The sequence below is a fragment of the Triturus cristatus genome, chromosome 2_2 (genome assembly GCF_964204655.1).
Source record: "Triturus cristatus chromosome 2_2, aTriCri1.1, whole genome shotgun sequence".
Classification (NCBI taxonomy): Eukaryota; Metazoa; Chordata; class Amphibia; order Caudata; family Salamandridae; genus Triturus; species Triturus cristatus.
The window spans coordinates 808176973-808193908 of NC_140582.1; the positions used below are offsets into that span (position 1 = coordinate 808176973).

Sequence of the window (16936 nt, forward strand, 5' to 3'; positions counted from 1 at the left end):
TAAGGGCGTGTTTTCCTTGAGTTATGTAACAGCTCTCCTGTTTACATAAGGGCGTGTTTTCCTGGAGTTATGTAACAGCTCTCCTGTTTCCATAAGGGCGTGTTTTCCTGGAGTTATGTAACAGCTCTCCTGTTTACATAACCTCTCAACCGCTAAGCATCCTGGGAGATGTAGTCCGTTTTCGCTGGTTACCGTTTTCTTCCCCTCGCATGACAGGAATTCTTGACAGTACATCCTCCCTCTCAGCGGCTCCCCACGGGTCCAGCGCTGGCAGGTAAACGCCGATGGAACAAGGAGACCAAGCGCGGAGCATGAACCCCTTCAGCCGGTTCCCATGATTGCTCCTCCGGGCCATAGCCTTTCCATGCAACCAGGTACCACAGCTTCCCCCTGCGCCATTTGGACGCCCGTATGCCCGATACTTCATACTCCACCTCCGACTCCACGCATATCGGCCTAGGTGTCCCAGACGGCTTGGAGGGTGCAGGTTTGAGCAATGATACATGAAAGACAGGGTGAATCCGCAAGGACTGGGGCAAGCACACCTTCACGTTCACGGGACCCATACACTTGGCAATTCGATAGGGACCTATGTACTTGGGATGGAACACACTGTTCTTTCGAAACCTCATGTTTCTTGTGGATATCCAGACGTAGTCTCCAGTGCGGTACAGTGGCCCGGGCCTTCTCTTCCTGTCTGCCGCAGCCTTGTATTTTCTCTTGGTCTCTATTAGGACAGCCCTTGAGCGCATCAACGTGTCTTTTATGTGTGCCACCCTGTCCGCTGTGGCGGGAATCCTGTCCTCTCTGAACGGATGTAGAAATGGCAAGAACCTGGGATGTTGGCCATAGTTGCTATAGAACGGAGATGACTGTGTGGAGCTGTGAGTGGCGTTGTTATAGGCTATCTCTGCAACCCATAGCAAGTCGACCCATTCTTCCCTGCCCTGGTCCACAAAACATCGCAGATACTGTTTGAGCGTTTGGTTCAGGCGCTCGGTCTGGCCGTCCGTTTGAGGGTGGTAGCTGGTGGACAGGGCGGTCTTAACATGCAGCGCAGTGCACCAAGTCTTCCAGAATTGCGCAGTAAACTGCGACCCCCGGTCCGACACGATCACCCCAGGTAATCCATGCAGTCGTACCACATTCTTTAGAAGTAGTGACGCCAATTCCCCGGCCGTAGGGACTCTCTTGCAGGGGATGAAGTGCCCCATTTTCGTCAAGTAATCCACCACCACCAGTATTGCCGTCATCCCCTGGTCTACCGGTAGGCCCACCACGAAGTCCAGTGATATGCTATCCCATGGTCTATCCGGGGTCGGAAGTGGATGTAAGAGCCCTTGGGTTCGGCCATGGTCGGCCTTCATGGTAGCACACGTAGGACACTCCTGTCCCCACCTCCTGACATCCACTCTCATGGTTGGCCACCAGAAATGCCGTCCCATGCTAGCCACCGTTTTTTCAAAGCCCAAATGACCTGCGCATGGAGAGTCATGGCACCAGGTGAATGCTTGTTTCCTTAGCCTAGGCGTGGGTATCAATAGGCACCTGCCCTTTAGGGGTATCCCGTCCTTCAGCTGCCATTCTCTGTGACTGAGGAGCCACCTCCGCCATGCGAACGACCTGATCCCTCTCTTTATTCCCCTCAGGAAAGTATCCGGTTGGATAACCCCCAATACCATCCTCGGGGAAATGATGGAACGCTCGGTCGCAGGCAACGGTTCCTTAACTGCAGATTGACGGGACAGGGCGTCCGCCTTCCGGTTTTCCGTCCCCGGCCGATATGTGATGCGGAAGTTGAACCCCGCAAAGAAGATCATCCACCGCAGCTGCCTGGGAGAAAGGTGTCTTGCGGCCGTCATGAACTGTAGATTCTGATGGTCCGTGTACACCGATACCACATGTCTTGCCCCCATCAACCAATGCCTCCATTCGGTGAAGGCGTCCTTGATTGCAAGAAGCTCCTTCTCCGCAATATGGTAGTTGCGTTCGGCGTCGTTGAGTTTGCGGGACATGTACGCAACGGGATGAAGCACCCCTGTGTCGTGGTTGCGTTGGGACAAGATAGCCCCCAGCGCCACATCCGAAGCGTCCGCTTCCACCACGTAGGGGAGATCCGGATCGGGGTGAGCCAACACCGGCGCCTTACCAAAGGCGCTTTTCAGGGCCTCAAAGGCTGTGTTCGCTTCAGGGGACCAGACAAACTCCTTGGACTTCCTCAGTAGCTGTGTGATTGGGGCCACCAATCCTGAAAATCCATCTATAAACCGCCTGTAAAAGTTGGCGAAGCCAATGAAACTTTGGACGTCCTTCACGCTTTGGGGCACCGGCCATTCTTTCACCGCCTTGATCTTTCGTTCTGCCATCTCCTGTCCCTCTGGACTCAGCATCACTCCGAGGAATTCCACGGACGTGACGTGGAAGTCACACTTGCTGAGTTTACAAAACAGCTTGTTTTCCCTCAGCTTTTGGAGCACCGCTTTGACGTGGTGTACGTGCTCCTCCACACTGGACGAGTAGATGAGGATGTCGTCGATATATACGACCACGTAGATATCCAACTCCTCTCTGAATACCTCATTCAAAAAGTACTGAAAGGCTGCCGGGGCGTTGCACAGACCGAACGGCATGACGAGGTACTCAAAAAGGCCGAACCTAGTCTTAAAGGCGGTCTTCCACTCGTCTCCGTCCCTCATGCGCACCAGATGGTATGCCCCTTTCAAATCCAACTTGGTGTAGATACGAGCTTTCTTGACCTGTTCCAGAAGTACACTGATGAGAGGCAAGGGGTACCGATTCTTTATGGTTATCGCATTCAATGCCCTAAAGTCCACACAGGCTCTCAGCTCCCCATTAGCTTTCGGGATGAAGAAGAGTGGCGAGGCGGCCGGAGACTTGGACGGGCGGATGAATCCTAGCTTGAGGAGTTTATCCAGGTACCCCCGGAGATGCACGTTTTCAGGCTCCGTCAGGGCATACAGCCTGCCGCTGGGAACGCTGGCCCCTGGCACCAGGTCGATCTGGCAGTCAAACTGTCTATGTGGTGGTAGCACTTCCGCCTTCACCTCATCAAAAACATCCTCAAAACTGTGATAAGCCTGGGGGAGAGCCACATCTTTTTCTGCCGCTGTAGCCACCGTCTGACTCCCGCTCTCATCTGCGTCAAGGGATTCCGTTCTTTTTCCACAATGCAGGATGCAATACGGTGACGTCATTTCGACGCGATGTGTTGGCCAATCCACAGAGGGGTTGTGTTTCTGTAGCCACGGCAATCCCAATATGACGCCATATTGGGGCGCTCGGATGATGTTAAAATCGATTTGTTCCAAATGGTTCCTCCCATATCGCATCGGAAGGACCCCCGTGTGCTGCCCGATGGGCCCCGTCACCAATCGCCTTCCGTCTACAGCATAGACATCTTCGGGTACAGCTTTGGGAAGAAGCACTAGCCCTAGCCTGCATGCCTCGTTGTGGTCCATAAACATGCCAGTGGCCCCGGAATCCACCATGGCCACAACGGGTATCCACTGGTCATGCACTCCCACGTGCACCGTGAGAAACAGGTGTCGGTGTCCCTTAGTGACCGAGTTGGAAAGTGAAGGGATGGATGAGTGACTCCGAGATGCCCCTTCTTTGGTCTGGGAGTCCTCTAGTTTTCCGCCGGTATGTCCACCACGGCTGTTACCGACCGGTTGGCCCGATAACGTGACGTCTTCGGTTTGGCAGGGCATTCCCGTACGTAGTGGCCTTTTTTGCCACAATATAGGCACAATCCTTGTTTACGGCGTGACTCTTTCTCCGTGGCTGTGAGGCTCGCTCGTATTGCGCCGATGTCCATGGGTTCTCCCTTGGATGCGGTGGAAGTTTCAGGACTTCCCACCGTCACATAGGATGGAAGGGGTTTTCCTTTTCTCCCATGATCCCCTTTTCTTTCACTTAGCCTATGTTCCAGCCATAATACCAGGTTGATAAGGCCCTCACATGTCTTGGGTTGAGGGTCAATATGAGCCACGGCGTCTTTGAGCTCATCGCACAGCCCGTGATGGAAGAGCGCCGTCTGTTTAGCAACAGGCCACTTGGTTTCCGCAACCAGCCGTCGGAACGCGTTGAGATACTGCACCAGGTCATTGGATCCCTGTCTCAACTCAAGCATTTCACGGTCCGCCGTGTACGAGTCAGCCCTTCTGTCGAATACCTTCAGGAATTCCTCGCGAAAAGCACCCCAATCACATAAGATGGGGTCGTCCCTGCTCACCAGAGGTACGGCCCATTGTGCCGCGTTTCCAGCCAAATAGGAAATAAGGAAAGCCACACGAGCCTGACTCGTGGGGAACGCCTTTGGTTTGCACGATAAATGTAGCGCCACTTGTGTGAGGAATACCTGCACTGTGTGAGGATCCCCACTGTACCTCTCCGGTGTTGCCAAGGGGACGGCTACCGGCATTTCCACTACTACAGCAGGGGTCTGGTCCGTGAGGGAGGTGCTGGGCGTGAGCGGGTCCAAGTGGATAGCATCCAGTCTGGCTTTTACATCGGCTGTTTCTTGCCTAGAGGCAGCCAATTCAACTTGCACGGTCGCTAAAGCAGCCAGCACATCATCAAGTGTTGCCATGTCTGTTATCGACCGGGAGACAGTTAGTGTATTAAGGTCGGATATTTTGTAACGCCCTGAACGCCTCAGGATCGTTTAACAGACACGATAATGAGGACGCAACCACTTGTGAAGGGTTAGTTATTTTAATGAAGGCAAAAATAATACAAAGATAAACAAAAGTTATAGTCACTGGAATCCTCCAGGCTAAGTACGTTACCAGCCCACCGCACGGATGGTCCTAACCGTCCTCTGCATATACGCCGATCCCGGCATATGCCAACAGAGGGCAGAAATGAAATGGCCGACAATGCCAATCGGTAGGCTGTGAGGGGCACGAAGAGTGTTGGGGAGAATCGAGGAGTCAGGGAAACACCCAGCCGGGGTCTCTACCTGAAGGGAGCAGCCGCTCAACCTCTTCCTCAGACTGCACCGGGACGCGGAGTCACCTCCTGGTGATGCGTCACCGATACCCCAATCAAATAGCAAAAAGACTGAACCGAGAGCAGCCGCTCGATCGATCCTGTGGACTTCCGAGTCTGTAACGCGGCAAACACCTCCTGGTGTGCGTTACAGCTGGCAGTCCCTGTATCTCTGGTCTGGCTGGGAGTTACGACTCCAACCAGCAAAAGCGCCACTGCGCTTTGACTCAGCCGAGTCAAGAAGCGAAGCTCAATGGTGGACCGGTAGAGCTTCCGGGTCCTTCACAGGTGACGATGGGGCAAGACACGGCCCAGGGAGTAACGACTCGACCTACCTCCGTTCTTGCCTTACTGGAGCACCACTCCGGAACACTGCTCTTCACGAAGCAGGTACGTCGGTGTAAACACAATATCCGACAGCGTTGTACCTCCCGGTTCCTCCCTTTATAGGGCGTGTTTTCCTTGAGTTATGTAACAGCTCTCCTGTTTACATAACCTCTCAACCGCTAAGCATCCTGGGAGATGTAGTCCGTTTTCGCTGGTTACCGTTTTCTTCCCCTCGCATGACAGGAATTCTTGACAGGCCTCCTGGCCCATAGGAATCAATGGGAAGGTATGCATCATTACCGAATCGGTAAATACCGATTCTAAATTACCGACCCTTTCCGAATCGGTAAATATTACCGATAGATTACCTACATCACATTTACCGATTCATAAATACCGAATCTGTAAAATTCGGTATTTATGAGTCGGTAAATGTGTCCCTACCTACATATGGCCCTAAGTCCTTTGTTCTGGTCTACCCACTGCTCCTCAATTGATACATCTCATATTACAAAATATTGTAATACTTTATGGTTTACCAAAGAATATCGTTGCAGATTGGGGATTGCAATTCACATCTAAATTCTGGTAGGCATAGTGTAAAACACGACAAGTAAACAGCATTCTCTAAACAAGTTTCCATCCTCAGATGGATGGACAAATGGAAAGAGTCAACCAGAGTCTTAAACAATACCTCCATAGGTATTTGGCTAACACCAATGACTCCTGGACCTATCTTTTGTGAGTGACAGAAGTAGCATATAACAACGCCAGACACACATCCACGAGGTATTCTCCATTTTATAGTTTGTATGGCAAACATCGTAATGTCCTGCCATTCATTCAACCGATAGAGAACTCACACGTCCCAGCAGTAAAGAACAGGACCTTTCACATTCAAAAGACATTACAAAAGATGCAACAAATCCTAAACATTGCCAAGGTGAAATATAAAGATAACATGGATAAGCATCAACATCCAGGAGCAAGATATAACAATGGTGATCGAGTATGGTTATCAGCTCAGAATGTTTCATTTCATCACACACTAAATTCTGACTAAGCTTTATTGGTCCCTATAAAACCACCCAGCAAATCAACTGGGTTACCTATAAATCATAGTTATCATCGGGCCATGAATGCATCCAGTATTTCACGCCTCCTTACTCAAACCTCCTAATTTCTTCAAAGTCATGCCTCCACCTCCCGCCCTGATTAAAGGAGACATAGAACATAAAGTACGCTCTATCAAGGATTCCAAATACCAGGGTAGAAAGCTGTGGTACTCATATCATGGAAAGGATATTGTTCAGAAGAAGACCCCCGGGGACGAGCAACACAAGTCACTCTTCCCGAGCTGTGACACAGTATAAAGAAATACGGCCATAACCAACCCGGTATCCATGAAACGGTGTGGAGCTGGGAGTACTGTCAGGAGCCACTAATTACTGTTTCATGTACTATTGTAATTCTTGGGGAAAAATAACCACAAGAGTGTCCAGATATTTGTTTCTTTCTATGTTGTTGTGGGCATTCTAACTCATCAGCAGATGACAACTACAAATCCCAGAGACCCTGAGTCTATCACACGGGAACCACTGGGGTCAAAACAAGCTTGCATCCATTGTTTCCTGCTCAGTATTGAGAGGAAATCCTATGCAGCGGGCGACCATTTGCAAGCGGATCTGAAAAGTCATCTATGATTTTGGCTCACAGAAGGTCGTTTGAGAGGTGGGGCCTCTCTCTCTCTTTCCTCGGCACATTGTGGCGATTCTATTAGTCTCCGGCGGCAGCCAGGAATTGTTCTTCATGAGAATTCAGCCAGCAATACCGGTAGGGTTTGGGTGCTCCAGGCAGGCGCGTGGAAGTGCCTTTATTCCTTTAATTGACTGTTGGTTCATATTTGGGTTGATTTTGTGCTATGGAAGCACGTCCTGGTGTGACTTTCTTTTTTCTGTTCCTCATTGACTGTGATCTCAGTGACCTCACTATCGCCTGTGCTTGTTAATGGGCAGAAAACCTTCATATTGCAGAGAAAAACAAAGTGTTCTGCAGTTGGCCTTTGCTTTTTTATGAAAGTGATGCCATTCGCAATAATGAAGTAATTATCCACACTCTCCTCGAGTGTGTATTCTTAGAAATGTCTGGGAGTGAGATATAACTGATATTAGGGATTTGAAGGGGGGTTTAATGAATTGGAAGACTAGGTACATATATTCTTTACCAATTGAGATCTCATGTTCTTGTCTTTGCAGACCTCCCTCTCAGCTGTTCCTGTCCCCACTACCCTACCCACCACCTGGCCATTCCAACACCCTGCATCCTTCGGGACAACCTTCAGGGGTTTGGTCTTGCCTGGTGGTGGTCTCTTTTGAACATTGCAACACTCCTGAGGCTACATTGGCCTGACAGATACCTATGTGGACTTGAGAGGGACTATCCCCAAATGTACTCGCAAGATGAGTTGTGCTCCATTATTTACTGATCCCTAACCCAGAGCAGTTGTAAGACACTTCTGCAATGGATAACATTTAGCAGTACCCTATCATATACCTAACACACAGCCTTGGGGGACATACCCATTTCTCTACAGGTTAACACTAAACAGGCTCACACCAAGAGGAGTGACACCCGAGGACGTTCTTAAAGCATCATTGGGGGAAAATTGAGTAATAGTGGACTCCCTAACCTTCCACCACACCCCAACTTATTTTGACATCAAGAAGTTTGGTGTTTTCCTTGTGCTCTCTCTTCTCGGGTTGCTGTATTCATCAGGTAAAGATGATCCTGTCCTCAATCACAGGATATTCTACTTCTGTGTAGCCTTATTATTCCCTCCCCTTGTCTCACTTTCTGTCTCTTTTTGGCATCTATAAGTGTGTTGCAAAGCATTTAGACTCTGTACAGTAATGTCTAAACTAAAGCAATTGTCGCTCATGACGAGTCCAGCGGGCGGATCAGAAGTCCCCCTGCATGTATTCCAGTTGCGCTCTCATTATGCTCACTCACTCATTCCAATAATGGCTCAACCATCAAGTGTCTTCCACCCCAATGAATGACTCTACAATGTCTGACTATTCGTCCGCTATAGGTTTCCTGTGTAACCTTCTCCTTTCTTCTTTTTTTCAAAATCACTTGTTTAACTACTGCCAACTTCTCTCTAACAGTTCCTGAGAGGTGGGCCCTCTGGGGATCTCAAATGCACATCAAAGGTTTGTTTAGCAATTACTAGTGCAAGATCAAGAAACCTAGAGCTTGCTGTTGCGACTTTAAGCCTGGTGTAAAGACCTAGTAAACTAACGTCCATCTGCAAAAGTTCCTTAGTCATGTTTCTCCAAAACATTTCTATCTCTGGGCAGGACCGTCTAATATTAATGGGATTTGGAACCACATAAATCGAACTGCTGTATGTTCATGCCAGGCAGTACAAAATAGAGTTCATAGTTGCAACACAACCCTGAATTTGACATTGGTCTTATTTTTACCAATGTATATGTTGCATGCCATAAAATATAGACCGCAGAGAGACTGGGGAGCGTACCTGTTTCTTTAAGAAGTTCCGCGGATCTCTCCAGGCTGGGCCAGCCCTTGTTGTCGTAACCAAACCTGAAAGCCCAGATCAAAGCCGAGAAGTCTCTTGTTGATTGCTGAGAGGAAACCTGGAGAAAGGTAAATATACCGCAGTTTACTGCCATGTGCTCTTCTTTATAACTAGACAGAAGATCAATGCAAATACCAAACACTTGAAATCCACAATAATCCTTACGCAAACAAATGCTTAAATGAGGAAGATGACTAAACACACAACGACTCCTACACTACACACCACTAAGGCACAGGATACAGTTTGTATCAAGATATGATGTTGTCCTATCAAGTGGACCGCTCCAACTATTGTGCCACAGGTTGCAGGCGAAGACTTGCCTTGTAAAGCAAAAACTAGCCATTAGTATTTGACATCCTGGACGCAGTAAACACACTTTGCAGTGGAGTAAACTATAGTAATTGAGTGTTGCATTGGTAAAAATACCTTATTGTTGTATCTCCAAAAGGCTTGACATGAGTTGATGTGGCAAGTGGCGTTCATTAATCCAAGCCCTAAGAGGGAGATAACTCGCATTAAAGAAGCAATGCTGGGCTGCTCATCCGGGATACCGGGGTACCCTCAAGAGCCTGCGAGCTCAGGGGCTCCTGCTAGTGCTCAATGGGCTGCAGTTAAAGCCCTCCTGAGAGAAAACATGAGTGACTGTTGCTTACCATAAGACCTGGAGACTGGCCCCACTCACCAACTCCTACCTCCATGAGGACAAGCATCCTGATCATTAGACTGGCATACAGTTCACTACAGTATTAAACTCAAGTTGACTTGCCTCATCCTTGGCACTTCGCTCGTTCTCAGCCGCTTGCTTTTGCAGGATGGTTTCCAGCACTGAGAAGAGGCAGCTCCATTTCTTGGTGCTGGAGACAACTTTATGGAAGCAATCCCACCAGCAGAGTGCACACTGACTCCTCCAACCTAAACAGGAGCTGCTCCCATCTCTATATGCAAATCTCTTTTTTCAAAATTGCTGGATAGGTCTTTGAAGGGCTCTTAGGCGAAGAACCATGCTATAAATGCGTATTACACTGCATAACAATATATTTCATTATGAACACTGGCATGACTAGGTTAAGTAGAGCCATATGACGAGAGAATCCTCTAATATGCCAGCATCAATTACTATGGTATTTTATTGTTTGCAACAATTATTTTGACTGGTAATTGGCAAAAGATTATTGATCACAGCTGTATTACTCTTGGCATGCTGTTTTTGGACCTTACTTGTTAGTTACTAAGTAACTCTGCACCGGACAGGAACTGCTTCTCCTGCATCACTGATGTTCATGCTCACCTTGATCATTCGTAAAGTGCTCTGATACCCTTTTGGGTCATGTTTGCGCTATATAAAACTGTAATAAATTAATAAAATAAAAGAATCATGCAATGCACCTTGTGGCACTAGTAGAGTAGCCAATGTGTCATGGGCCCCAGTGCAAGGAAGAAAATGCCTCCCTGGCTGCTGTTTGAATGATAAAATACATCAATTATCAGGGTTGAGTGGACCCCCCAGTCCCCCGAACCTCGATGACCCTGCATCTGCTGCACCAATGTTGGCCCTTAGTTTCCCCATTGTGTTTTAGACGAACAGTTTATCAACAAAAACCAAGACAGGATCACTCCCTCCATGCAATTTGGAACTGGTACCACATTTGTTTTTCAGGGTTCATGAGAAATAGAATAAAAAAAAATAAGAAAAGTAAAAAGTGTCAAAACAGTGCCGATAAAGTTAGAAGGCCCCATCAAGGTATAAAACTGTATTCTAGGTGGGGAGCTATCATAAGAGCAGCAGGTAGAGTGGCACTGGGCTTGAAGGATTTGAAATGCCCACTCAGTACTTAATTTGTGTCAGTGGTTGGTTTCATGTGGGGCAAGTTCAGTTTCCAGGGTATCGAGAAAAAGGATAGCGAAATTTGGAGAACAAATTGCTTCCACAGAAGTTTCCTTGCACTATAGATAGTAATGAGAGCTGTGTTTCACTGACTTGATTACAGCCAGGCCCTTGCACCCTTCCTTGTCTTGCAATTTTTTCTTTTTATGGACTTTTACTTTCTTTGTGAATAAAATTGACTGTTTATTTTGCCTAGAAACGAGTGGTTGTCATCTTTTACATACAGTACTTAATTTATGCCGGTGGTTGCTGGGGACTTACGGCACCTATTTTCGCCCACCGGGAAGAAGTCTGGGCTCATTGTTGTGGAGGTGGTTGGTGGTAATGGCGTATTACATGCCTGGAAAAATAGTAGGTGCGCACGTTGTCAGGCTCATGGACGTCATTTAGGGGTCGCAGCTTCGACCCCTGGCTTGCCCCATGCGACCCCTGGCACTGCCTTTGCGACCCCTGGCCTCAGAGATGGCAGAATTAATGCCAGTGATACACGGGCAGTTCGTGCTTATAGACGTCGGTTGCAGCTCCACTTTCCTTGTTTTCTGTCAATTTTTTATTACATTAATAGTGAATAATATTTTATTATTCACTAATACTATAATAAAGAATAAATTACTATTATCTGGAATATGACTCTTCCTGGCAGCTAAGGTAAGTAAAAAATGTTTTTTTATATGTGTTGTGTACGTGCTTGTGGGTGAGAGCGTGTGTAAGTGTGTATATATGTGAATGTGTAAAGCATACATGCGTGTGTGAGCAAAAGTAGAGGTTAAATGTCCCCATCACAGTGTGATCTTGGCATGAAGACACGCAGTGTGTTCAGGCCAGATTCCACATAGGTAAAATCGCTTAACTGGCCATCTATGTAGGCCACTAAAGTGTCATGAAAAGGTTTTGTGCTCATTGGTGATCACCGGGTGTGCAAGTGAAGAAACTGTGGAGGCGTGTGAGGATACGAGCAAAGGCAGTCGACTCAGGAATCATGTTCTCTGCTGAAGTCAATTCTAAAAAGAAAGAACTGCACCACAGGCAGAGGTCCAGGGTTTATGAACCTTCACTCGTCTGTGAATAAACTGACCAGTTGTTACAAACGGGGGCGGGTATCTGTAATAGGATACACTGAGAGTCCGCTGCCTAAACAGAGGCCCAGTTAAGTGATTTTAATTATGTCAACTGAGTCCAGAGTGAGCACTGTACCTGTATATTCTTCCCCATAGAATGCGGGGCTCTGTTCTTTACCCCTTTGTTGCTTTTTTTGCTGTACATCCTTGTTAGGTCTCGCCTGACCCAGCGCATGCGCTGGGTCAGAGAGACTTATTGAGAGGGCTCCAAAAAAGTGCTACCAGGCCAGCCTAGAGCTACAGAGCATGTGCGCGGGCTTTTACCGCGATTACTTTCACTTTCGCGCTTTGATGCTTGATCGCGATCACTTTCACGGCAGCACGGCCGCTTGGCATAGCCAATAGGTCTCGCTTTTGGGACCTTATAAGTATTTAGCTATGCAACTGTTGCATGGCTAAACACTTATAAGGTCCCAAAGGCGAGACCTATTGGCTATGCCAATGCTTGTTTTTAGTACTGCTCCTGATGACAGGAAAGAGTTGGATGAATCTGGAGCTTGGTGTCAATTCTGCTTCCAAGTTTCCCCTGTCAAGTCCCTGTTCCAGGGAAGGAAATAACACTTGTGTTTCACTCCTCTTGTGTTTCCTTGAGATGCCCACTGACTGTGGCATCAAATGGTACAAGAGATGCTGTTCTGGGATTGGCCGCACCGCTGTGAGAGCAAGACTGCTGATGCTGGTTAAGGAGTGAGTCTTAGGTCCTGCTGCAGGAGTGTGACACCGGGCACACCGGCAGCAGTGAGACTAGAGGCAGAGGTACTGGGGAGCTTAAGGAGCGAGCATGTTGGATGGAAGTACAGGCGAGTGTAAATCAAACGATAGGGGGACCTACAGAGGGCATGTTTTAAAGGCATGGGTGTAGGAACGAAGGTGGATGGGGGGATACCCGCAGATTTTGGAGTGGGGGTACAGAGGGGACAACACCTCCCACCAGACATTTAACTACAAACTGATTCTAATCATAACATACCACATGTATTTGTAAAGCACACCTTAACCCGTAGGTATCTTGGCGCTGAATAACAGATGTTTATTGTTACCCAACTCAATAGTACTCATTTTATCGACCTCAGATGGATGAAAGGCTGAGTGGACCCGCCAGGATTTGAACCTCTAACCATGAGGTCAAACACAGGCCCCTGCAGTGGAAGCGTTAGTCCACTGAGTCACCAGACCCGGTGGCAGAACTCTCCCTGAAGCCTTGATGCCCATCGCCTATGCCTCCTTGAAGTGCTGTAAGGAGAGGATCAAACTCCAGGGGACTCTGCTTTCTTAATTATTTCATTGCATGTGTTTAGGAGGCGAGCCTCTCCTAAAGCCATTCTTTCAGTCAAACCAAGAGAGCGATCACAGAACGGGAAGGTAAAAGATGCGGTTTAATGGTAATCTAACTTCTGGCTCTGCTGATTTGGAAAAAAAAAATATTTTAGGAGAGGATCAACAGCTCAATGAGCAAAAAAACGAGGAGGTTTCGGAGCCTCCCAGAAGTTGCCCCTGCAGCTTGGCCTCAGACAGACCAGTCCTCTCGCTGTGTGTGATCCTCAGAGTCTGTGCACACACTCCAAGCAGAAGGTCACACCTGCAAACATTCTGACTATGCATGCGTGGAGTGCGTGCATGGAGTCACTTTTATTTAAGGTGTGATACGTGTATTTATTTAACTCCAAATACCAACACTAATTGAATTACATGAGCTGAATAACTGAACACAAAGCACTGACCTTAGGAGTTAAAAACGAGACAGAGAAGCATGCAAGCCTGCAGGTTCTGAACTGTGCAGTGTGCCATCCGGGACTCAGAGTTCGGCTTCAACACTTGCCCAGATTGTGAGATCCAGTTTGAGAGCCCCTTGAGGTCATTCTGCACAGGATCTGCGCTGTACAACAGCATCGCTTTTATAAGGTTTATAGGCAATAATCTTGCTTTACATTTAAGAACAATATACTCCATTTCAGTAGAGAACACGACAAACTGACACAGTTTAGGTAACTTGAGGCACTGTGATCAGGGCACGGGCGTATACTTGAATGTTTTATTTTTAAATGAAATAACACTTTCAATAAATGTAACTCAATTCAGCGCTGTACACGTATGCACTCCATTGTGATGCTGAGGATATTGAAAAATATAGCGTTCGTTACTCTTAAAGTCCTCATCATATTGTTTCATGACAATTATTGTTGTTGCCAGATTTACACCTGCTGATGGCTCGGCTCATACTTTGGCACTTAGAGCCCAATCAGACCACTGGCTCAGGTCTGCCCAAGATTGTCCTTGTCCTCCCCAGAAATTCAGGGTCTCTAACGTCCTTGAATAAGGGGTGCTATCTTACAGTATTACCGTGGGCCATTAATGTACAGAGAGGCCCTGAGGTATGGTTGGTGAGTCTGGGCACCTGCAGAAAAGTGATACTTAGAGGGATTGCATTGGGGGACTGAAAATGTGCACTCCACTGGGGCGATTAGAAATGGGGCACCGCTAGTGGTATGACATCTGAAGATATGAGCTCAGCAAAGCAGTAAGTTTGGGGTACTGCTGGGCAGACGGTAGACTCTGCTAGTATTGAGAGTACGATACTGCTGAGTGAGTAAGACTGAAGATACTCTACTGAGGCAGTCTGGGATGTCTCGGTGGGCCAGGGGGAGCATTTTCCTTGCTTGCATTAGGGCCCATGACTCCTTTGCTACAGCACTACTGCAGTCCACCAAACTGAGAAAGAAAGCCCCAGGTGTTAAGTTATCCATTGCGCAGCAGGTGCAGTGGCAGCAGGTCCCAGTGGTGTTAGGGGCTCATCGAACATTGATTATTGCTTCATAACCAGCGGTCAAGGGGGGCATTTTCTTGCTGATGCAAATAATACATGAAGGCATGTGATAGAAGAAGGCGCGTGAACTCCCAAATAGACATGTCATCGGATTGAAGATACGCAGCTGATCTGGGGACAAGACCAATAAACGTTCTTGTGAACTAATGTTAAAAAGTTTAGATTTTTTACTACTCCATTCCAGATAATTTGGGATTGTTTTTGCTCTGGTCTGAAAAACCATATTATGTCAATTGTATGGATGCACTTAATTTGTGTAATTTTCTTTTGCACAATTAAGTGAACTTTCACAAACGTTACATGAAATCACGCATAACTACGCAAAATGCAAGTCCTTAATGTACCGCTTTCTTTTAGCATGAAATGTGTGGACTTGAGGATGCATTAAGTGCTATATTAAAATCACAAGTGCCGCAAAAGACAGCCACTTGCGTTCTGGTTGTTTGAGTTGTTCCCATGAGATTAGATACAAAAATAATGTGACGATGCATAATAGTATCATTTCAGACATTTTGTATAACAAGCATAACACAAAATTCCTAAAATTATTAGAGAATATGCTGGCATAGCAGAAATGTTGCCTTGGCCTAATCAAAAGTGTAGGATAAAAAATTGAAACAAATTCATCTTTTAATAAGACACACAACAACTTGCTTCGCGATCCTTAGATTTATTAAATTAATGATGAGCAGATTCAAATTCCAGTACATTGAGAAATAATGGTGTGCAAATAATGAATCTTGCAATAAGGTGCTCTTAATCATGAAGAAATTGACTCCGATAAATATTCAGTGAATATAAGATATATTTTTGGGGGGAGGGAATATACCTTAATGAGTCAAGAGTGTGTGTGTGTGTTTGCGTGTGTGCAGGTGTGTGTGTGTGTGTGTGTGTATTTTGAATGATCATAAAAACTGAAATATTAACACCTATTGTTAAAGCACTGATAGATAATTCATAAACTGTATATATGCCTCATCATATGCTGCACTAACATACATGTTAGGGTAATATTTTTGTGACCAGCAGGTCACATGCTAAAATCCAAACAGGGACAACTAAGAGCCTGATTTGGAGTTTGGCAGATGCAGAATAACACCAAAAAGCAGCAGATGTCCCATCCACCCTGTTGCTATAGACCCTCTTTGTAGGGTCACCCCCAAACGTTTTGCCTTCACCCCTCCTGTTTTTGCTGAATTCATTTTAGTTGGCCTTAGGACTCTGTGCACTTTACCTCTGCTAACCAGTGCTAAAGGGTTTGTACTCTCTTTCTTAAACATGGTAAAATAGGCTTATACCTGTTTGGCATATGTCATCTACTTAGATATCCCTGGTAGAGTGGTAACCCATATACCTAGGTCTGTAAATTAAATGCTACTACTGGACCTGCACACTTATTGTGCCACCCACTTAAGTAGCCCCTTAAAACATGTTCAGGCCTGCCTTTGAAGCCTGGATGCAGTTTTAAACTGTAATTTCGACTTGGCAATATAACTCCCCATGCCAGGCCTTAAACTCTCCTTTTATTGCATCTAAGTCACCCAGAAGAAAGGCCCTAGGTAACCCACAGGACAGGGTGCATTGTAATTAGAGGTTGGGCGTGTACTTTTAAGTTTTACATATCCTGGTAGTGAAAAACTCCAAAATGTGCTTTTCACTACTGTGAGGCCCACCTGTCCCATAGGATAAATTGGGTTGCCTTATTACATTTAATAAGTGCTAACGTGTGATTGGGAACAGGTAAGCATTTTGTGTTTGGTGTCTGAGAAATTGTAATAAAAAATCCTCTTTAATGGTAAAGCTTGATTTTAAGTTGCAGTTTTGAAAATTACACTTTTAGAAAGTTGGCATTTTCCTGCCCTAACTATTTAGTGCCTGCAGCCTGTTACTAGGTCACATGACTTGGTGTAGTTGGCAGTTGGACTTTAATTTTATTCCCCCCAGATAACCACACAAAAGTGGGATTAGGTGTGCCTGGATGGGCCATCAACTGACAAGATGGGGGTGCAGAGCTGGACAGGGCCCCACTTGCAACTGAATAGTCTATGCTCTTCCTTCACACACAGGACTTATCACCCCTGCATTGTTCATGCAGACAGTCAGGGCAAGGGAAGCAGGACATTTCAAGCACTTCAAATGGAATTCTCTAGAAAATTCTCCTACTT

The 16936-nt window shown here is 46.7% G+C and overlaps 1 protein-coding gene across 1 annotated transcript in view; it reads right to left on the minus strand.

Annotated features, from left to right (window-relative positions):
• CWH43 (cell wall biogenesis 43 C-terminal homolog) overlaps positions 1 to 16936 on the minus strand; it is a 546701-nt gene that overhangs the window by 203533 nt on the left and 326232 nt on the right. The window contains exon 10 of the mRNA XM_085642112.1: positions 8882 to 8999. Coding sequence (XP_085498238.1) covers positions 8882 to 8999 — 118 coding nt within the window. The remainder of the gene's footprint in view (positions 1 to 8881; positions 9000 to 16936) is intronic.